This window comes from Pecten maximus, chromosome 16, assembly GCF_902652985.1.
Source record: "Pecten maximus chromosome 16, xPecMax1.1, whole genome shotgun sequence".
NCBI lineage: Eukaryota > Metazoa > Mollusca > Bivalvia > Pectinida > Pectinidae > Pecten > Pecten maximus.
This window is the reverse complement of record NC_047030.1, coordinates 4,206,544-4,230,086: the sequence shown is the minus strand read 5'-3', so window position 1 is coordinate 4,230,086 and position 23,543 is coordinate 4,206,544. Positions and strand designations below refer to the sequence as shown.

The window sequence follows — 23,543 nt, the reverse complement described above, 5'->3', positions numbered from 1 at the left end:
CAATTAAAATATTGCCCTCTTCTTGGGCCCCTAACAACTATTCCTACAGCAAATTTTAAGTTGCATATGAAGTTAAGTTGTACACAGTCAGTAGTCAAATGAGAGTTCCTGTCTTTGGGTGGGGGATGCTATAGTGTAATCAGTTACAGTATCAGCCTATGCCACTTCAGATTATCCGAGGTGCGTGGTTCAACTCTCCCTACCCGTACACATTTATTGTGATTCTTGGGAGAAAAGGACTGGTCTGTGTTGTTGTTGTGTCCATCGGCAAGACACTTCACCCTAATTACTCTGCATGGCATGAGACAACTGACATGTCCCCTGTATGTAGTTCAGTGAGGTAGCCACCAGCTACTACAAGTCATTACAACTACCCCAAATTGTATCCTCCTTTTCACCACCACAAGGTGGACTACATCACAAAAAATAATTTGAAATTCTGTTTTTGTCTTGAATTATACTGTCCACAAAATCAAGTAAAAATGTATAATTCACAAGGTAATATTTCAGAGCTGAACTACTGAAAATGGCTATGGTTGCCATCTTGTAATTTAGATGAACTTTTAAACAGTAACTGTTAGATAACTGTTATTCAGAAAGACTAGCTACACATTCATACAAAGTCTTAAATGATGTTGAAAAATCTAAAAAGGTTTTGAATTTATCAAATACATTATATTAATTTCCTGTCCTCATACAGGGCCCAGTTGTTCAAAAGGTGATTAGTGAAAATTTCATTTCTCATTTGTTGCAAAACCCGTGAGTATATCATCTTTAAACTATGCCAGTTGAAAGAGAATTAAGAATTACAGAATTTCATAAAGTTTTGTCAAGCTAGTTCAACCAGAAATTATTTTATCAGGATTTGAATAATAGTGTTAAAATGTGATTAGCCTAATCACCTTTTGAACAACTGGGCCCAGATAGAACTTAGAAGTTTGATATTATTATAATCAAGTCCATAAGGACTAGGTTCACAGTTGAGACAAATAGATAATAAAACCAAAGTTTCCTGTTAAAGATATGAAAAGTATGTTTGAAACATAAGGGCTTAATTACGATCATTATTTAGTTGTTTTTTAATGAACGATACTACATTGTAGATAATAGTTTGATTTGATGAAGCAGGTTATGTAAATACATTTAACTTAGTTTTCAGTCATTGATAGACCAACTGATTTTATTTCCTGGTTCAATCCTTATAATTAAAAAAAAAAGTTTCAATTTCTTAATGTGCCTATCACAGGGAACAAGTTTCATTTTTTAATTTGAGGTATTAAAATTTAATAATTTATGTGATTATGTTTCAATATCACAGCCATTAATTATATTAATATGCAGCACACAATACACTGGTAAAAACATAATTTACTGTTGGTTTAGAAATTTCTGAAATTATATTTCAAAGATAATTTATGTATAGGCATATAAAGATACATGTATAGGATTTTAGAGTTTCGACTGCATTTTAAGCATATTAAACAATATTTCTTTGTAATGGTTTCAAAATATAAGTTTTTATACAATATGTGACCACATTTTGATTGATATTGACAAAGCAGCTGTCATGTTTCCACCCCCCTCCCCAAGTCAAAATTCTATCAAAAATGAACAAAGGGACATTACTCTGTATACAAAAGACCTATTTTTCAATGAGACTATCCATCATTGTACTCTCATAAAGTCTGACATTCTCTGATGACAAAATAATAAGCATTTGATTATAACACATACATTATTTTTGTATATATCCCTCATAATGGAATATACAATGTGGAAGGGATACAAGTCTGTATATATGAGCAATTTCATAATGTAACATTGTCAACATGAAGTACATGGGTACTGGATGTATGTATGGCATGAACAGTAAGAACAACCTGCTTTTGATTTTGTTTGAAATAAACATTTAATTATTTTACAACAAATCAAATTACATGACACTGTATACGTATCACTCTTGTTGGCCAAGACCAGCTGGAAGTCTGCGAGTCAGGACGTTCCGCCATCAAACCATTTAACTCATTTGAAAAAATTCAGACACCAGGTAGGTACACTGTATTATTTTTTTGTTTTTTTGTTGTTGTAAACCTTAGATTATATTGGAGAGTGACTTTTAAGAGTGTTTATTTGCAAATTGAAAAAAAAAGGTTTAGTTAAGGCACACAAAAAGTGTTAGTAGAGAAACAGAAACAAGCAGTGTTTCTATGCCTGGTATTAAAGTAATACAAAAATAAAAGTTCAATTTAGAATGCATTGCAGATGCTAATGATATTCATAAAGCTGACCCTGGAATGTATCCTTATCAAAATAATTGAAAAAATTATGTTAAAGCCTAAAAAATACCATGTTAAGTCTATTTGTCTCTGATTTGATAGATCATATCAAAAATAATTTTGTTTGGAAATTCCTTTAAAAATTATGGCTAATTATTGATTGTTTATATCTTAATTAAATCTGAAATAATGAATAAATAATTAATTTCGTACTGACTTTTTTTATATTTCAGATTATAAATATAACATTTTATAATCCTGAAGAAATCCACATTGAAAATATATAAGTCATTATCATGAAGTAATTGGGAATTTAATTTCAGAGTAACATTCATGTAATATGATAATAATATATCTCTAGTCACAAACATATTCCAGGACTGAAAATAGTTTTGCTGTGTAGTAATGTATGAGATACACTCTACATGCAACTGATTGTCACACAAATCAAAAGGAAGGGTCATTTTTTTCCAACTTCCAAGTCAATCCTTTATTGTTTAAGTAAACAGATCTACAGTCATAGCATTGTTATAGCAAAGTTCTGAATGCAAGTCTGTCTGATAAAATACATCCTAATATATACAATAAGCCCAGGAACAAGTTCAGTTTGGCAGTATTCTTTGGACTGTATATCCCTTGACGGAACTTTCGGTCTTCACTGAAAGCCATAAATATTGTCAACACTGGAAGAAACATCCACTTTGAACAATGAATTCCCATCAGACAAAATATTGTATATGGTGCAAACACCAACACCACATATAAAAGATATGATCCTGTCTTTCCTAATAAAATGGCAAGTGTTACAATGCCTGCTTTTTTGTCCGATACCATGTCACGTGTATTGTTACAGTGCAAAATGGCTTCAGTGTTCAGTGCAAGTGGAAATGCATATAACATAGGAACTAGGGAAAGGTATCCTGTCTGTGACAAATAGGAAAATATCACCGTCAGTGGCCCAAATGTAAACATGATTAAGATGTCACCAAGTGCTATATATTTCAACCCTAATCCTCCAGTATACAAGAAACTGCTTGACAAGCCTCCGAAGTATATCAATGCTAAATGTTCCATCCTTGCTGGGGAGATGAGAGTCAGTATAAAGAATCCCACACATCCAAATATATAGAACACACCGCCTAAGGTTGCTACATCATCGGGAGTGAGAATCATATCTACCAAAGTTCTGTCATCACTATTGACTTTCTTGTCAATTCCCCTGACGTAATCGAAATATGTGTTTACAAGATTTCCCGCAGCATGGACAGACAGGGCTGTCAAACAGGTGATGATAAATACAGACAAACTAAACTCCTCTGATGTTTTGTAAGCTAATGTGCTGCCAAGAGCTACAGGCGTAAATGAAGCTGTAAACGACCACGGCCTCAATGCGACTACATAGCGCTGAAACTGTCTCCATACAGCTTCTTTGCTAAGAAAATGAGTCTCTTGATTGCTCCGCGGAGCTGGTTTCTCAACACCATTCGGCACTGACGCCATTCTCGACTATCTTCTGACACACAGGACGGGTACAGGACACCGGTGATGCTACATGCTCTAAACAGGAAGTTATCTAAGTTATAAAATCTCGCGCAAGTTGTCACGTGACTATAAATTATGGTAGAGCTTTATTTACAATTTTGCCTCACAATACTTTATCATGATGTCATTACACAGTTTAAATAATTATGTCTACTTGCTAAAAAAGGGCCGGTGTCTATGAAAACCATTTTTGATATGTAATTAGAAAAGATAAAGGAACATGCTGCATCCTGAAGTCTCGTGAGATTATGGTATATAAACCACTTCCGGCAGAAACACGAGAGAGCAGACTGTTTACTATGCAAGACCGACTGATCATTGCATGCTCCGGGCCATTTATAAGGTGATGACCTATTTGGTACTGTCGTTATGATGGAATATGTTTTTGGGTTTCCGCATGTATGCAAACTTGAATTTCCCGTATTCACGTACTGTCAATAAACTCTTGGCAAGTAGTCCGTTTGGACTGCGAAAAACGAAAACATCGGCTTATTTAAAACTAGGATTAAAAATTTAAAGGTGGGTGTCTTCAACGAAACAGAAGGCGCATACTCTTCTGAAACGCATGGTCTTGTGCATTTTTTTATGATCTCAATTTATGTTTTGCCCTCGTTTTATTAATTTTGAGCTAGAATTGTTAACAAGTTTTGATTGAGCAGCCTCCTTTCTGCCATAAGCTTTTTAACTTATTTTGGAGTGTCCAAAATTATAGTAAGTGTGACTGGAGAGAAACATTAGCAATGACAGGCATACGCAAGTTATAGCACTTTCCCATTCTGCCCCGTGTTAAATAGGTCAATATTGAATTCCATGTTTACCAGCTATAATTGTCGTTCTTTGTATTTTCACTACACAGTAATCACAATGAAGCATATGTTCTACTTGTCTTTCATATGATTATTACGTTTATCGATGTTTTCTTCAGCAAAAACGCCTTTATTCATAGCCTCCCACAGCGTAAAAATGGCGTCATTACTGCTATTTTGGTAGTCATGTGATAGCAAAAGAGGCCTAAAATATATATAAAGACACGTGTTAATCGGAATCAATTGTGTGTTTTGACTTAATAGGAATGCAAAGCAATATCTAACCATGTGGTAAACCAGAATAGAAAATAGTTTGGCTACTGAAACTGGATCGGAGAGACGAGGTACCGATAAAATCGTTAATATTTCCTTATTTACCCTTTGTGACACCCCGGCCCCTTGACAGTGATATTATGAAACCTAGGGCACTTTTCTTTTAGAAAACATAACTTTAGAATGAAGCGTAACCGTGCGCAGGGTCAAAGAAGATGAGTATTCCACACTGAAATGTAATTCGCCATGATTTTCGAAGGGGGGATAACTCTAATCTAGTACTACTTATGGAATATAAAAACGTACGGTAGGCCTATTAATCTAGCGTTGTTACACGAAAAAATGGTCAATTTGAGTGGTGATCACTAGTTTTTATGGATGGTTATAATATAACAGTATGTTCTTTAATTTAAATGCAGATTCAGATTGCACTTAACTCATTTTTTTCCACAAAGAAATCAGTTCAATAATCAAATATATTTCCATTTTCATACAGAAAAACGTGAAATTTCTTAATTTGGGAACACCAGACTGCCAGTGTATGCAAATTTGACAAATTTCAACGGTGTCATTCGATCATGAAAAATTTTGTCGGCGAAACTTTGTACTTCATGAACATTTTATTTACCCTACTGTATAAAGTGAGTGTTTTCAAATTAAGAGACAACTGAACTTTTTACTATTATATTGACTTGAACTATAACAATAAACACATCTTCCTGAATATAGTTGCCTTATTTTTTGAAGAAATAGGAAAGTATCCTTTGATGGCAGAATCCAGTTGTTTTTCCTACATTTCAAAGTGCCATAACTCTGTCAATTTTGAAGGTAGAGTCTTTTTTCACCATTTAACTCTATTTATAAAGACCTTTCCAACAATGTATAACATGAAATGTTTCCTATAATTAAAAAAGATAGCCTGTTATTGCTAAAACAATGCAACACACACATATTGGGACTCGAACCTGCGAATTTAAGATGGATGCTTTAACCATTTGAGCTGCCTGGCCACTGCCGTTCAGCCCAGTTCAGTTCTGCTACATGTGTAGCGTAACCGAACTGATATTTTGTCGGGAGGCTCGAGCTCTACTCCTACATTTTTTGACTGACTCAATTCAAACTTGGTAGGCTAAATAATCATTCATGTAATTACTATGTTGTTGTGTTTCCTTTGATTCAACTATTTTTGCGAAAAATTGTCCTTTGTTCATTTCAGTATTTGATTTCCTCCCAGCATTTTTTTATCTGATCTCTTTGAAACTTATTTAATAATATGTACACGTCACATATCATTTATGAAATAATATTAGAGAGTACTGGTGTTCTAATTAATATCATACATAACTGAGAAAAGCATTTCATAGCAGTCAAATGGCCTCCGTAAGTATGTAGCATAGGATATTTTTCGGGTCATATCAATTGAAATCAACTTGTAAAACTATCGTTGAGCACTGACAAATATAGCAAGCAGTTGATGTAGGGTATTAGCTATTCACTGGTTTACCACAGACCTGTCCATATGTCGTTGGCTGTGGGCCAGTTTAGCTTTGAGGTAAACAAGCTTGTATTGCTCAGAGCTTAGGAAATCCCAATACATAAATGTGAACATACAGTTTATATATGTAATATTTATAATCAAAGCTTAAACAAATTACTACGAAACATTACCTCAAATCAGATTTTAAAAAAAGGCAAAACACAACATAAATGGATGTAATGTTTTCAAAATATTGACAAGTAATATAATGAATTCATCTGGTGATTATACCTAATAAGATGTATTGAATGAATAGTTGGATCATGCTAACTTTTTATTATGATTGTACAATTTATGATTTTATACCAGTAATATTATATTATGAAAGCATTTAAATTATTTCAGACATAGAAGATGAGCTGACAACATTTTGGATGATCTGTTCGTAATCAGAACAACACCATCATGGCGAACACCGCTGCAATGAACCATTTCATTGCTGGGCTTAAGAGCCGATCAGAAGATGTGCGAGTGAAGGCAGCTAATGACCTCCACCATTTTGTCAGCACAGAGTTGAGGGAAATGCAGTTAGAGGAACACACTTCATTTATGGACGAGTTTAATCATCATATATTTGAAATGGTTTCCAGCTCAGACCTTAATGAGAGGAAGGGCGGCATCTTAGCTATTGGTAATAATGCAACAATTTAATTTATTAAATCTACCTTTTATTAAACTGATTTAAATTATCAAGGTTATTTCTCTCTTAGCAATATTTGCTCCTGTAATTAACACATATACTAATAGGGACTGTGTTGCCTTATTATGCCTCAGCAATCTTCACAAATACACACATGCAAGTAAATATGTTCAATCTTGGCAATCTCAAATGTAAGAATTACACAAGTCAAATATAACCCCTGTTTCAACCTCAGCTGGTGTATAGCAATACTCTACTAGATAATATCTAGAAAACCAAACAAATTATGCATGCATGTTCACCATGGGATAATTTTTAAAAAAAAGTGGTTTGGCTGGTGAAGTACGTTTATTTCAGATATTTCCTTTTTATGCCCCCTGCCATCTAATGAAAGTCATATAGTGTTACTCATGTCCGTCCTGTCCCGCCGCATACCATCCCGTTCTGTCCCGATGCAATGTAACTAGCTAATCTCAGGAGCTTCTGAGGTTTTGGGGTGTTGAGTGGCAGCGGGGGCATTTATGTCTTTTTCTGGTTGCATATTTGTAATATGTATATTTCTACCACAATACCCTGTGTTATTCAACTCTCAGACCATCAGTTAATCATTACAGCTGTTGATTAACAATCTGTTTATACCACATGTGGTATAAACTCTGTACGCATTTTGATTGGCTAACACGGTGAACTTTGACCCAAGCTGCAATTGTTATTGACGTCATCAATAATCTAATGACGTCACATCTCCGGGTCCTGGACGTCACCGGTACACTTTATTTGCATACGCGAAATTATACTTGGCCACGTTTCCCTTTGATTCAAGCCGATATTATTGTGGTAGAAACAGGTCACACGACTCGAAATTGTTGGATATGGATTTTATTTCACACTCATAAGTTATTTTTTAAAAGTTGCAAAAAACACTCGCTAAAGCTTGTGTCTTTTGTAACTTTTAAAAAATAACTTACTCGTGTGAAATAAATTCCATATCCAACAACCACTTGTTGTGTAACCTCTATATATCACATCATCACCACAAGAAAATACTACATCCTACCTAATGTCTCTTTAGATCACTCAGTATGAGACTAGTAAAGATGTGCCTAGGTTTGATAGTTTCTAGATCAAATTATGAGCTGTAAATATTTGTAACAGCAGAATAAATTTTACCGTTGATTGGTACAGATGTTGTTTTAACAGGTCAATGCTGTTTTGTGTGATTTAAACAGCAAGTACCTGATATTTTCCCTTATTTCATCATATACAATCATCTTAAAATAAGTTCCAGTTTAACTGATTATAATCTCTACATATCCTCTTTCCCAGTGAGTCTGATTGCAGTAGATGTGGGTAATATGTCTACAAGAATTAGTCGCTTTGCCAACTACTTGAGAAACTTGTTACCATCAAGTGATGTCAGTGCTATGGAAATGGCGGCCAAAGCTGTAGGGATTCTAGCTCAGTCATCGGGCACTTCTGCTGCTGATTATGTTGACTTTGAGGTGAAGCGTGCACTGGAATGGCTAACTGGTGACAGACAGGAGAATAGGAGACATGCTGCTGTAAGTTGGTTAATTAAGTCTTATGCTGCATCATTGGCCATAATCTTGATGGTCCTTAAATGGTGTTAAAACTTTGATTTGCCTTGTTTGAGTTCAACTTAAGACTGGTGACTGGAGCAGAATTCTATCATGGAATAACTTTCTTTTGATATTTTTGTGGAGGTATAACAATTTATCTTGAAAATGATCTAAACATAAGTGCCAATGCCGATTTGTGATATTTACTCTAACAGGTGGGAAGTTATATTGTATGTATTTGTGTTGAACAGGTGCTTGTCCTTAAAGAACTGGCTGTGTGTACACCCACATTTTTCTTCCAACAAGTTCAGCAATTCTTTGACTCGATATTCACAGCCATCAGGGATCCAAAGGTAGGAGGTCAAAAATCATAAATGTAATCTACTTTGTATTAATTATAACCACTTATGTCACTGTGCATATATGACATTATTGTGTTATGGTCAGTGAGCTACAATGACAAAGTTCTCTTATTTTGAATTCTTTTTTACCTGATCAACAATAAAATGATAAAAAGTAATTAAACCATACACTGTTCATTTTTACCTGTTGTCAATAGCCAATCATACGAGAAGGAGCTGCTGCCGCCCTTAGAGCTGCCCTTGCTGTGACGTCGCAGAGAGAATCTAAGGCCACACAGAGGTCACAGTGGTACAGGGTAGGTAAATCTTTCTGTGGTAGCTATTGAAACACATAAAGGTGCAATTTAAACTCAGGTAAATTTTCTCTGTTAAATGATCAGCTCTTGATCGATGAGCTGTGATAATACTTTAACTGTTTTTATCTGATGCTAATGAAAATTGATCCACTGTCGACCTTTGTTTGTACAAAAAATCAGAATGAGTAAATCTATTGACCTCTCCGTGTTGTACTGTTCATTTACTCTATTTTTTTTAAAAGACTTGTTTCAAAGATAAATTTTGAATAGGTTTATTTTTAACAAAGTTAAGCTCCTTTTTTTTCATTATCCACAGCAATGTTACGATGAAGCCGATAAGCAGTATGATGAATTACAGAGTCGTGAGAAAAAACTATCCAGAGATGATTGGGCGCATGGATCCCTTCTTATCATCAATGAGTTACTACGATGTAGTAATGTAGAGGGAGAGGTATTTACAGTACTAAAACTACTATATTATATATGTGTTTACTACTATATTATATATGTGTTTACTACTATATTATATATGTGTACTATATTATATATGTGTATACTACTATATTATATATGTGTACTATATTATATATGTGTATACTACTATATTATATATGTGTTTACTACTATATTATATATGTGTTTACTACTATATTATATATGTGTTTACTACTATATTATATATGTGTTTACTACTATATTATATATGTGTTTACTACTATATTATATATGTGTTTACTACTATATTATATATGTGTTTACTACTATATTATATATGTGTTTACTACTATATTATATATGTGTTTACTACTATATTATATATGTGTTTACTACTATATGTGGGTGTGTCATTCTCAGTACACTGTACAGAGATCTGGACAGATATCTCGGTAACCCCTGGACAGATATCTCGGTAACCTCTGGACAGATATATCAGTAACCTCTGGACAGATATCTCTGTAACCTCTGGACAGATATCTCAGTGACCTCTGGACAGATATCTCGGTAACCCCTGGACAGATATCTCGGTAACCTCTGGACAGATATCTCAGTAACCTCTGGACAGATTTCTCGGTAACCTCTGGACAGATTTCTCAGTAACCAGATTTATTTTTATTGATGAGTTGAGTAGAAGATATATCTATTGAGTCACCAATCTTTTCACTTTTATTTAAAAAGTGCTCCTTTCTTATTTTCAGAGGTTGAGAATAGAAATGGAAGAAATCACCGTTCAACAATATCTACATGAAAAGACTGTAAAGGTGAGGTTTGTAAAATCCTTTCTTCATACAGCTGACCGTATATCACAAGTTATGTCTACAGGACAACTAAAGGGGAATTATCTCTGTGGCATAACATGAAGATGTTGGGATCCCGGTCCTTTCTCCATGTGTGCTTGCTAGTTATGAAGAGAGAAACACAATCATGCTGCTAATATTAATTATAATGCCACGTCCAACCCCTTGGACCCAGTCTTTTTCTTCATCCCTACCCATGAAACGTAGACACATATTGATTTCATCCAGATCTTGAATTAAGCATTCTTGGGCTTGTTGTCATAATTAAGGAGTGTACCTCATTTTGACTGTGTATATGGTAGTATGCCCGCAGTTGTCAATGATCATTTCCTATGGTTAGCACATTAATATGTATGTCTGTTAATATGATAAACATGTGTGAATAATGATGACTGTTTAATTCTATTGCTAGGAAACTTCCAAACACAAATCACAAGGAAACGTCATTGCTATACAACAGCTACAACAGAAGTCGTCACCCCTGACCAACTTTAGCATGGGATCTCGCCAAATTCCACAGAAAATACCATTTTTTGAAAGTCATTCATGTAAAGACTTAATGACTGCACATTTTGATAAGGTAGGAAAATATAACCCTAATTTGTCATACTTAGAAAACTGTTGGATTTGGTATGAATAAGGATGTGTTTCCTTTAAATAATTTTTTTCATGCTTCTTTTTAACGATTCATTGAAATTTTCGTAGACTTATAACATAAATAAAGTTACATTTGATTTACGGTTCTGTTTGGTAGATTCTGTTTAAGCAAGATTGACCAGTAATTCCTGTATATTTTATTACTGTCTACAGGTGTGCACATTAATTCTGAGGAACAAAGGAAGTCGCTCCACTTACGTTCAGCAGACTTTACTGATAGTGTTTCCTAGACTAGCTGCCTTCAATCACATCACTTTCTCTAAACTGTGAGTTCCCTCTATAGCTCTTCTCCCTGTACCAATCATTATTCCCCCAAAGGGGCCGCGGTGGCCTAGTGGTTAAGGTGTCCTGATACTTTGTCACTTTGTCACTAGCCCTCCACCTCTGGGTTGCGAGTTTCAAACCCACGTGGAGCAGTTGCCTGGTACTGATCGTAGACTAGTGGTTTTTCTCCGGGTACTCCAGCTTTCCTCCACCTCCAAAACCTGGCACGTCTTTAAATGACCCTGGCTGTTAATAGGACGTTAAACAAAAACAAACCAAATACCCCCAAAAGGAGGAACTGATGTATATTGTATATACATGTGCATATATATCACTTTGTATGTATATGCATGCATGTTCCATCATTGATGAAAATAAAAAGTGTACAAGATATTTTATGAACCTCTGGACAGATTTATTTTATTTAACATGAGGTAGCTATATATAGGTGGTGAGTGTATCTATGTGAACCCCATTCACTTTGGTTTAATTTGTTGTTGTTCCAATCATTATAAGTGGTTCTATATTTTCTAATTAAGATATTCAGAAATGTCTTATTCAGTCTAAATCTCTATTCCGTACAAAAGAAGATATTGATTATAGTAGAAATGTTTAATCAAGTTTATAACAATTCAACATTACAGGTATCTTGAAGAAACAATCAACTTCCTCTTGTTGACCTTGAGGAACTCTAAGGAGAGGACGGCAGCCTTTCAAGCTTTAGGCCTTTTGTCGATCTCCGTGGAAGAAGATGTGTCTAAACATCTCAGTAAGATCATGGAGGTCCTCAAGAACTCCCTCCCCTCCAAAGATCTACCTGCTAAGTAAGTTGTCTGCCATTAAAACAAAATTATAGTGAAGAAAAGTTTGATAAATCAGGGCTTTTTCTGGGGGCTTTTGGGGCTGTTAATGGGCCCCATTTCCAATTGAAATTATTTCATATTTAAGCCAAATTCCCAAAATTTGCAGCTTACTCTTGAAAAAATCTTCCCCAATTCACCAATTTTCTTGCCAAAACCGAGACAAAAAAGGCCCTCTTTCCAAACCAGTAAGAAAAAGCCCTGTAAATTATGACAGAAAGATCCTTGTTTCTTAATGGGAATTATCATCAATTTTATTTCTAGGAAGCACAAGAGTTTTGTGGTGGATCCGGCAGTATTTACATGTATCAGTATGCTGGCCCGAGCTGTTGGGCCAAGGATGACCAAGGATGTACGAGATATGCTGGACTCTATGCTAGCTACAGGACTGAGGTGATATTTCTTTTTCAATCCTTCACAAAATTTTACTAAATAGCATAATTTGTTGATGTTCATGATTGATGTTTTATTTTTTCGTAAGAAATAAAAACGTAAGTAAAAGTGTTCTTCACTGTATGTTCCCTGGACAAGATTTTCAAAAGGTAATGAGGTTGATATTATATTCATAATTAGATTTTGTTGTCCCCTCTCGACGAGGATGTAGAGATAGGCTCGTGTGTACGTAACCAAACAATGTCCTTTCCCTACTGACTACATTAATTCACACACTTACAACCATCATTTCTTGTACAAGTTCAGGATTCACCCACTTAGGTCAAAATTGAGGCCTCTGTTACTATAAGTTAAGTGATTGGGTAGATGTTGACTCCATTGTACCCAGGTTGCCTTGGTAAAAGTGAAGTACATTTTCCACTTCGCTAATTGACCAGCGCAAAAAGATTAATAGGTATAAAATGAAAATAAGTCATTATTGAAAAGATATCATTTGACTTTTAAATGACCAAAGCTGCTCAGAGGACACTGATCAGCAATGTTATTTTGATCAGTTTAACAAAACAAGAAAACCATTTGATCTATATTTGTTTCAGTCCTGCTCTCACTGCTGCTCTGAAAGACTTAGCCACTCAAATCCCTCAACTCAAAAAGGAAATACAGGATGGACTGCTGAAAAGTTTATCCTTGATTCTGATTGGACGTCCTCTAAAGCATCCAGGGGCTCCAAACTCCCCAACAATGCCAATACCAGTATCAGGTGAAAAATGATATAATTTCTCAAACTTAATTGTTCGGTTAATTTCTCAAACTTAATTGTTCGGTTAATTTCTCAAACTTAATTGTTCGGTGAATTATGTATATCATGATTTGCTAATTTCAAATAGCATTTTTCTGATAATTGTTTTATTGTAGTTTAAGCTTTATCTCGAAAAGTTCATTTCACAGCGCAAGTCCATGTTGATCTTCTATGTATCAACTTTTTTCTATTCTTCTATGTAGTAAATTCCACGATGTCAATTGAAGTTGTTTTAACTGATATGTTGGGTTTGATTGTCTATAATGAGAACAAACTTTAATGAGAGAAAATTGATTGTCAGCACGTTCTTCTCATATGTGGAGTTCACTGTATATGAAATTCAAATTAATACTGGACAGAAAAAGTCATGCTAGAAAAATTGGTATTAAACGGATTTTAAAAGGAAACTAACATTTCTTAAAAGAAACTTTTTATCAAACTTTTATTGAAAATGAAAACAGATTTTGATCTAACTCATAAACGGAAATGCCAGTATTCATGGGAAGACTATGAGAATTTGCTGTATTCTCATTGTTTGGTTTATTTTACCCAGGGTCTGTGGGAAACCTGGCAGAAACACAGGATGTCACTAGTATAACTTTGGCACTCAAGACCCTTGGAAGCTTTGATTTTGAAGGTAAATACAAGTTATTTTTCCTCAATGTTATTTTAATATATGGTATATTTGCAGAACAGTGATTTGAAATGGAAGGTTAATTACTAATTTAATTTTGTGAACATTATTTTATTAGTGGAACATGTTTTCTGTTAAAAATTTGTCCCAAATCTGTTATACAGATCAACAGTTTTGTATGACAAATCAACAGTTAGTTATACAGATCTTCAATTAGTTAATATACAGATCAGCAGTTAGTTATATAGATCAGCAGTTTGTTATACAGATCAGCAGTTTGTTGCAATTTGTTACACAGATCAACACGTTGTTGCAATTTGTTATACAGATCAACACGTTGTTGCAATTTGTTATACAGATCAACACTTTGTTGCAATTTGTTATACAGATCAACACTTTGTTGCAATTTGTTATACAGATCAACACTTTGTTATACAGATCAACATTTTGTTGCAATTTGTTATACAGATCAACAGTTTTGAATTAGAAATCAAGTTTGTTATACAGATCAGCAATATGTTATATAGATAAACAGTTTGTGATAAAGATCAAAAATTTGTTATACAGATCAACAGTTTGTGATAAAGATCAAAAATTTGTTATACATATCTACAGTTTGTGATAAAGATCAAAAATTTGTTATACAGATCTACAGTTTTGTATTACAGATCAGCAGTTAGTTATACAGATCTTCAGTTAGTTATACAGATCAATAGTTTATTAAACAGATCAACAATATGTTATACAGATCAACAGTTTGTTATACAAATCAATAATTTGTTATGCAGATCAAATTATTACAGATCAACAGTTTGTGATACAGATCATCAATCAGCATTATACATTGAACATGAATTATCAATAGTACATTAAACATCTAAGATGATGAAAAACTTTTGATTCTGTGCATCAGCTGTGCTGCACATGATAAATTAAACTTATTTCTAGGGATCAAACCTAGGACCTAGTAGCTTACTAGTGTTGTCCCTACATAAGCACCAGTGCACCAGAGAATTAAATTTATTTCAATGCCTCCATTTGGAATCCAACTGTGACCTTAAGATTACCAGCCTAACTCTATCTGATCGAGTTTGAGAAGTTCTGTCTAGCCGAGTGATATGTTTGGCTAGTATTTAACAGGTTTCCTGAACATTTGATAATTTACAAACATTAGAATTACTGTAATGTTAACTACTTCCAACTGGTTTTTTATCAAAATTTTGAAGCACTGTATGCAACATTTTCTTTCTTTCTGACAATTTGTGGTTATATTTTCGTTACTTTTAGGTCATTCTTTGACCCAGTTTGTGAAGCACTGTGCAGAACATTACCTTTCCAGTGAGTTTAAAGACATTCGGATGGAAGCAGTCCGTACCTGTGCTAGACTGTTGTCTCCCCTACTGGTTGTATGTACCAACTATTATTAAACATGTTTTTACATTCTAATAGTAAACATACAAGTGAAGCAGGAGCCAATTAACTTTATGTTTTGGTTCAATTGCAAGGAACAGATTGGATGTTCTCATTTAAACCCAACCACTCTCTAATCTTTTAATAACAGTGGACTCTGTCTAAATGTTAGCAAAATTTAAAACAAACAATTCCACTACAGTGGACTCTGTCTAAACCGGACACCTTTGGGACCACAAAATAAAGCCAGTTTGTAAAGAGTTTCGGATTGTAGAGATTCTACTTAATATCATTGTTGAATGCAAAAAAAATTACTAATAATAAAAGATATATTACAAAGAAGATGTCATTGTGCATTATTCATGCATATACAAACTTTGAACTGAATAACATAATTTAATTCAACACTGGCAATATGACATTATGTTACATCGGTTGAAACAATCACTGATTGTTGTTTGTTTTAATATATATACATTAAGAGGCCTTCCACCGAGTCCGAACAATCAACCGATCCGACACTTTCTACAAGTGCAGATTCCCAAATCTGAGGAATAAGCCTCAATTTCTAATTGGTCATTAATGTTGGCGACTGTCGTGAGATCCATATTTGTTGATAATAGAGACGGAGCAATACAAAAGGTATGTCGTCACCATCATCTCTGACTTCCTCATCCGGGTACGTTCTGTAATGAGGTCCGCGAAGGGAAAGCCAGCCAGCATGAAACATTACTTAATTACGATACATTTACAAACACGTAACATTATGGGTATAAATTGACAAAAATGCATTCTTTAATGTACCTAACAACCGTTTAGGTGATTATCCAGCCGTAGCCACCTGTGGACAATGACGTTTAACAGTCAATTAATAATATACCTATGCGGCAATGGCAACTGTATAAACACTCGTCGGGAGCCCCTGAAGCTACCGCTACCAGGGAAACATCAATGGCACCGACGCCGGTTTATACAAAGTAGATTTACTAGTATACAGAGGGAACGGGGCTGGAATATATGGCCGTATTACAGAATAGACAGAGTCCGAATTATACAGAGTTTATTTACTATAAATAAAGAAGGGAATTTTCGGGACCAAATTATTTGGCCGGTTTTGGCAAATATCCGGATTGGACAGAGTCCGGTTTGGACAGATTGCACTGTATTACCGTTTTTTTGTTATGTTAGTAAATGTCATTCCAGTATTGATATGATTTTTGTTCAGTATTGATAATTGATGAATATGTTGTGTGTTGTACATGTATTTTGTCATGTCTAATGTACTTGATATGAAAAAATTTGAAAAATGAAAAAAGGACCATAGCCTTTTTTCAATGGATGGTGTAAGGTTGAAAGGAAACTTCTAAGTATAATTTGTGTAAAGTTTTATGTAAAATATCTGCAGGTAGTACTGCAAATACATGACCATATTGGAAGCTGGTTTTGGGTGATTTCTGATGTTTGGATGTGTTACAGCTCCTGGCCTCAAATCAAGGGCAGATCAGTATGGCTGCCATGAACACAGTGGCCGAAGTCCTTCACAAGCTTCTTGTGGTTGGCATCACAGACACAGGTAACCTACATAATCTGTGATATTACATGATATTTAGTCAGAAAACTATAAAGTGGAATGCTACATTCACTCAGACTTTGTTCAGTTATCCCTTAATTGGATAACAATGGACAAAGATTTTATGTGGGTGACATGGCAGATTTCAGGATAATTGAAATAGCTGACATATGTGGCTACCTCGGCTACTGCCAGTTATGACGCCAATATCAATTCTACAAACGTTCTTTTTTAAACAATCAGAAATTTTTCTTATATTCATATTCTGTACTGATATAAACTTTAATCCATCTTAAATACAGAGATTGCCAATTCCATCATATTACCAAGATCCTTTGGTGGTTTGTTTGACAGATTCTGATATTCGGTTCTGCGTACTGATGTCACTGGACGAGAGGTTTGACCCCCACTTGGCCCAGGCCGAGAATCTGAGTGCACTGTTTGTTGCTCTAAATGATGAGGTGTTTGACATCCGGGAGCTGGCCATTTGTATGATTGGCAGACTGAGCAGTAAAAACCCAGCTTATGTGATGCCTTCATTACGTAAAACTCTCATACAGGTAAATGACTTGGTGTGGAATTGTTTTTGCAAAAGAAGTAAAATTCCAAAAAATTACTGACAGATATTCTTAAAAAGTTGAGGACATATTTACAGGGTATTGGAAATTCATGTTATTCCATTTACACTTGAAATCCAAAAATAAAAATATTGAATAAAAGACAGATTCATCCATGTTGGTATTTGTGATTTCCGAAAAATTTGGATCCAACAAAGTGATGATAAAATGATTCACCTTCAGAAATCAGACATATTTTTCAGCCTATGTATTTCTTACTCTAGAAAGTACTTCTGTTTTATGTTCTCTATGTTGAGTGATTTCCATTTGATAACAGATCTTGACAGAATTGGAACATAGCGGTGTTGGTCGTAACAAAGAACAGGCTGCCCGCATGTTAGGACATCTTGTTGCTAATGCAGCACGGCTCATACGACCATATATGGAGCCTATATTGAAGGTATATTTTGCCATCTTCTAATCTAAAGAAAAATGTAGAGTTTTAATTTCATGAAAAGAAATTAAAAGAGGAAACAACTGACCTTTCCTTGTCCATACTAACGACTTGTACCAATAACTTAATCACAGATGATCTCTTATTTGAGGATAATGAGAATTACAATGTTTTATTTCATTATAGTCATGAATGTTTGTCTTCATTGTACAAAAGAGATTAGGAACACAACCTCATCGTTGATTCATGTCTTTTTACATTAAACATATTTTATTGTCCAAAATTGGTATAATGGATTTGGTACAATTTATAGCAACTTTTAAGCCATCTCCTATCATCAGAATAATTCATTTATATGTAGGTGATGACATAGACAATGAATTTGAAATTCCACAATGGAATATTACATGTAAATTGTAATAAATAGATAGTTTATGTTAAAAATCTTCTACTGAATTTAATGAAAGACTGCTTATGTCCAATTCATGTCTTATTTTGAAATATTTTTATTTAATTAGTAATGATTCACAAATGAATTTCTATTCTATTGTAAAAGTCTTGAAAGATATTAAAAAATCTTTGAAGATGGTCTTAATATGAAAAATGAACATTCAAAATTCAGATTGATTTTCAAAAATAAGTGAATACATATCATTGATTGTCCAGGTATTGATCCCAAAGCTGAAGGACTCGGACCATAACCCTAGTGTAACTATCAGTGTGCTGGCTGCTATCGGTGAACTCGCTCAGGTAAAGTATGATAAGGATTCATCATCATATGATTTAACATCAATAATAGGAATATGAAACAGAAAAAAATGAGCTTGTTACCCGGCACAAATACAACACAGGAATGAGCTTACTAATATTTAAATACTTGGTAGCACCATCAATGTTTTATGTTGTGTAAATAGGAATGAGCTTACTAATATATAAATACCTGGTAGCACCATCAATGTTTTATGTATACAGGTGACCTGGTAGCACCATCAATGTTTTATGTTGTGTAAACAGGTGACTGGGACAGAGATGAGGAAACGTATGGATGAACTCCTCCCTATCATCATTGATATGCTACAGGATTCCTCCTCGCTACAGAAAAGGGAGGTAAGTCATTGTCTACAGGAAATTGGAACTTATTCTTTAACTCTTTGTGTAACAAAAATGATAACAACTGTTACATAAACTGGTAAATTCTGCTATATTAGGTTGTAGTATTTAATTCTGCCCTAATTTTGTACTTCTGTGATTCCACAAAGTACATTACAGGTATAATATTTAAAATATGTATCTTTCATTGTGGTGCTGTGGTTAAAAAACTTGCAGATATTTCTGGTTAGATAATTGTGTGCTGCGGATCACTACTGCATACCCAAGCCCTTAAAACGGCCATTAAAAACCCCATTAAAATTTCCCATCATAAAACCATCAATCATGCTATTAATTTTGTACCTTTAATTGCTATTAATTGAAAAATTTTAATACAAGTTTGATAGTCTTTAAATGTGACAGTTTTCAATTTTAATGATCATCAAAGGGTTGAGACAAATCAATTAGTTCATGGTACTTAATTAATACATTTTAATGGCTATTAACAAAACATTTATAATGATCATTAATTATTTTAATAATGGCTTTTAATTTAACATTAATGACTATTAAATGTACAAAATTAATGGGTCTGAAAAAAAAACAATAAAATTTAAATGCATTTTAAGGATTTTAATGGTTTGACAAAAACATTAATAGTCATTAACTCTTATCACTACTGTCAAATTGCCCATTACAAACCCATTAAAGTTTTCACTAAGTAATTGCCATTGCAATGTAATAGGGCCATCAATAATTAGTTTTCAATGTAATGGGCATTAAACCTTATGGTGTAATGGGCATGAAACATTTTGGTGTAATGTAATGGCCATTAGGTTTGGAGCAAAACCATTTTTGTAATGCCCATTAACGGTGTCATTACTTTCTGAAGTGTACTCTGTAATGGCCATTACATTTCGTCAGAAAAGGTGTAATGGCCATTAAAGGTGTACAAAACTAAAAGACCATTACAAGAAAATACACTTTAATGGCCATAATTTTTACAAATATAATGACCATTACTTTTAAAGTACAAAAACTGTTTAAAGATCAACACAATGGTAATGGCCATTACGTTTTTACAAACAAAAGTGTAATGGCCATTATATATATACAGGTATACAAAATTAATGTACCTACATGTGACCGTTACATTAGACGCATTCAGAAAATTTAGAAAATGCATTTTACCACTTAATTTCATCAAAGTTCATCATGAACTGTATCACTATGCATGTTTTACAATATCGTTGTACATGTAGTCCTTCCATTAAAAATTGCATTCCAAGTGATCCATCATTTGTTTCAAATTGATAACTGCTTCAAAAATGGATATTCACAGTACACAATCATGTGGACCCAAAATCCTTTTAATATTCTTCAGATACATGTAAGAGTGATTTATGTTCATTATTGCATTAATTCTCAATGTACATATGATGTGTGTTTGTACAATTTGGTTGAATAGGCAATACAATTTAAGAAATGCCAAAGCTGTTTGAATATAATGTACACTATGTAAATTTAGGTCACATGCATGGTGATTGGTTTTAAGTTAATTCTTACCTATAAACAGGTTGACATACTTCCAGAGTTGAATATTTCATTTCCTGGTAGTCTTGTATTAATCATGAACCAGGTATTAAAGATAAATACTTCCCTTCATTTGTAAAATAACATGTTGTTCATATGTGTGAGAAAAGCCTCATGGCTGCCATGTATTGGAACTCTCCTGCTTGAAGTTATTGGGCGGGAAAAATTTGGCGGGAAAATTTGGCGGGAAATTTGAAGTTTTTTTTATTGTGAAGGGGTTTAGTAAGCCTGTACAGTTTCCTTATTCTTCTTTAAGCCAACAACAAAATTGTAATATAGACATGGAATTCAACAATAACAATATAATGAAAAATAAGATACTGAAATAATACATTAATTTAAGGTCAACAATTCATGGTAGTATATTAAACATTGTCATATATATTACAATATGATGTGATGATATTTGTAATATTTGTAATGGCCATTACAAGAAAAAAAATGTTACTTAAGAGGAATTGCACATCGGAATAACAAATGTAATGGCATTACATAAAGGTACCATTAAGTAATGGCTATTGCATTGTGACCATTATTTGTTATGGTCATTAAATGGAAAATGTAATGGGCATTACATGAAGGTACCAATAAGTAATGGCCATTGCATTGTGATCATTATTTGTTATGGCCATTAAATGGAAAATGTAATGGGCATTACATGAAGGTACCAATAAGTAATGGCCATTGCATTGTGATCGTAATTTGTTATGGCCATTAAATGGAAAATGTAATGGGCATTACATGAAGTTACCAATAAATAATTGCCATTACATTGTGATCATAATTTGTTGTGGCCATTAAATGGAAAATGTTATGGGAGTACATAAAATCCACAGTTAGTAATGGCCATAACATTATGATGACTCCACTCTAATGGCCATTACAAACAGAATAAAGGCCATTAAGAAAAATACAAAACATGAAGTAATGGCCATTATTTTGTTAATGACCATTACAAAGAAAATATTAATAGGAAAGTAATTGAAATTTAGAAAAATAATGCCCATTACATTACTTAACTCCAGGTTTGTCCCAAAAATGGAAACGAGAAATAATGGCCAATTTTAATGGAATCAGTGTTTTTAATGGGTTTGTAATGGGTTTGTAATAGATTTGTAATGACTTTGCTGGGCAGTAGTGGGATTCCAGGCCTAGATATGGCACAAATGAAAATTCGTCATCCTTCTTCATGTGTATATATCTTTCGATTTGTCTATTCACTTTTTGAATATGTAGTTATAGAATTAAATGATAATTATGTAGTTTGCTTATATTTATATGACTGAGCCATTTCGATGAAGTATCACTTGAAATTTTATGTAATGAGCGATTACTTCAATTTGAGATATGCAATGTTATTTGAAACGAATGTCACTTTTTATGCAAGAAATAATGATTTTAACAAAAACAATTATAGTATTGTATGTAGCACTTTTATCATTTACTTAATGTTTGGAAAGTAGGGGTTGAAAATAAATCATCACCAGTTATACAATGAAGCAGTGTTAAACTTACTGTTTTTTTCAGACTGCACTGTGGACATTGGGACAGCTTGTTGAGAGTACTGGCTATGTTATTGAGTTGTACAAGAAATATCCAAGCCTTCTGGAAATTCTCCTGAACTTCCTTAAAACAGAACAGTCACCAGGGATTCGCAGAGAGGTAAGGGGGATCTGTCGGACAATAGAAGATAATTAGTACATATATGTTGTGGAGTACATTTGTCCTGACAGACAAGTTGCTGTACAAAACCCTACATACTTGATAATAATGACGTATTGTATTATATTATAGTAGATACAGTATACATCAAATAAAGCAGTAAAGCAGCCTCACACTGCCATTCACAGAATCTCCTGTAATAGGATCAGTCATTATAAAAATAATATGGCCCTTACAGATTTCAACAATAATTTGTTGTGAAATAATATCAAAGGTAGAACAGTAAGCAACAGCAATACATGTAATCTGTAACAGAAGTGAAACTAGTATTCAGGAGGAAGTTTTTTGTGAATACAGGTGATCAGAGTGCTGGGATTGTTGGGTGCTTTGGATCCCCACAAACACAAACTGAACCTTGGCCTGATCCAGCAGACAGAGGCCTCAGCTGTACTCAGTATGTCTGACCCGAAAACCAACCAGGAAAACCAGCAACCAGGTAGGTACCGGGGCAACCAACAACCAGGTAGGTACCAGGGCAACCAGTTAGGTACCAGGGAAATTAGCTACCAGGTAAGTACAAGGAAAACCAACAACCAGGTAGGTACCTGGGCAACCAACAACCAGGTAGGTACCTGGGCAACCAACAACCAGGTACACAGGGCAACCAGTTAGGTACCAGGGCAATTAGCTACCAGGTAAGTACCAAAAAAACCAACAACCAGGTAGGTACCAGGGCAACCGGCAAACAGTTAGATACCAAGGTAACTAGCTACCAGGTAGGTACCAGGGTAACCAGTAACCAGGTAGGTACGAGGGCAGCAGGCAACCATGTAGGTACCAGAGCAATCAGTAGCCAGGTAGGAACCAGAGTATCAGGTATGAATAAGTTGAGGGCTTTTCCAGTAAAACGTCTACCCCACCCCAGGACTCCAGGTTGGGTAAGGGGTACTACCCATAGAATTTATTGAATAAATTACATAGAAGTAATAGGAAG

General features: G+C 34.3%; 2 protein-coding genes across 2 annotated transcripts in view; one reads left to right on the top strand and one right to left on the bottom strand.

The window, feature by feature from the left end:
* Positions 1-1,890: 1,890 nt before the first annotated feature.
* Positions 1,891-3,866, bottom strand: LOC117314652 (ubiA prenyltransferase domain-containing protein 1 homolog). Its single transcript, XM_033868728.1, has one exon. It carries the CDS (start codon positions 3,774-3,776, stop codon positions 2,805-2,807), a length of 972 nt encoding a protein of 323 aa, XP_033724619.1. The 5' UTR covers positions 3,777-3,866; the 3' UTR covers positions 1,891-2,804.
* Positions 3,867-4,061: 195 nt separating this feature from the next.
* The window catches only part of LOC117314650 (serine/threonine-protein kinase mTOR-like), a 49,959-nt gene continuing 30,477 nt past the window's right edge, over positions 4,062-23,543 (top strand). The window contains exons 1-21 of the mRNA XM_033868725.1: positions 4,062-4,161; positions 6,780-7,065; positions 8,401-8,636; positions 8,906-9,007; positions 9,214-9,312; positions 9,629-9,763; positions 10,509-10,571; positions 11,020-11,187; positions 11,418-11,530; positions 12,173-12,352; positions 12,653-12,781; positions 13,378-13,541; positions 14,134-14,217; positions 15,502-15,620; positions 17,101-17,197; positions 17,549-17,754; positions 18,089-18,211; positions 18,872-18,955; positions 19,220-19,312; positions 22,415-22,549; positions 22,907-23,045. Of these exons, the coding sequence (XP_033724616.1) occupies positions 6,840-7,065; positions 8,401-8,636; positions 8,906-9,007; positions 9,214-9,312; positions 9,629-9,763; positions 10,509-10,571; positions 11,020-11,187; positions 11,418-11,530; positions 12,173-12,352; positions 12,653-12,781; positions 13,378-13,541; positions 14,134-14,217; positions 15,502-15,620; positions 17,101-17,197; positions 17,549-17,754; positions 18,089-18,211; positions 18,872-18,955; positions 19,220-19,312; positions 22,415-22,549; positions 22,907-23,045 (2,695 nt within the window). The 5' untranslated portion in view covers positions 4,062-4,161; positions 6,780-6,839. The remainder of the gene's footprint in view (positions 4,162-6,779; positions 7,066-8,400; positions 8,637-8,905; positions 9,008-9,213; positions 9,313-9,628; positions 9,764-10,508; positions 10,572-11,019; positions 11,188-11,417; positions 11,531-12,172; positions 12,353-12,652; positions 12,782-13,377; positions 13,542-14,133; positions 14,218-15,501; positions 15,621-17,100; positions 17,198-17,548; positions 17,755-18,088; positions 18,212-18,871; positions 18,956-19,219; positions 19,313-22,414; positions 22,550-22,906; positions 23,046-23,543) is intronic.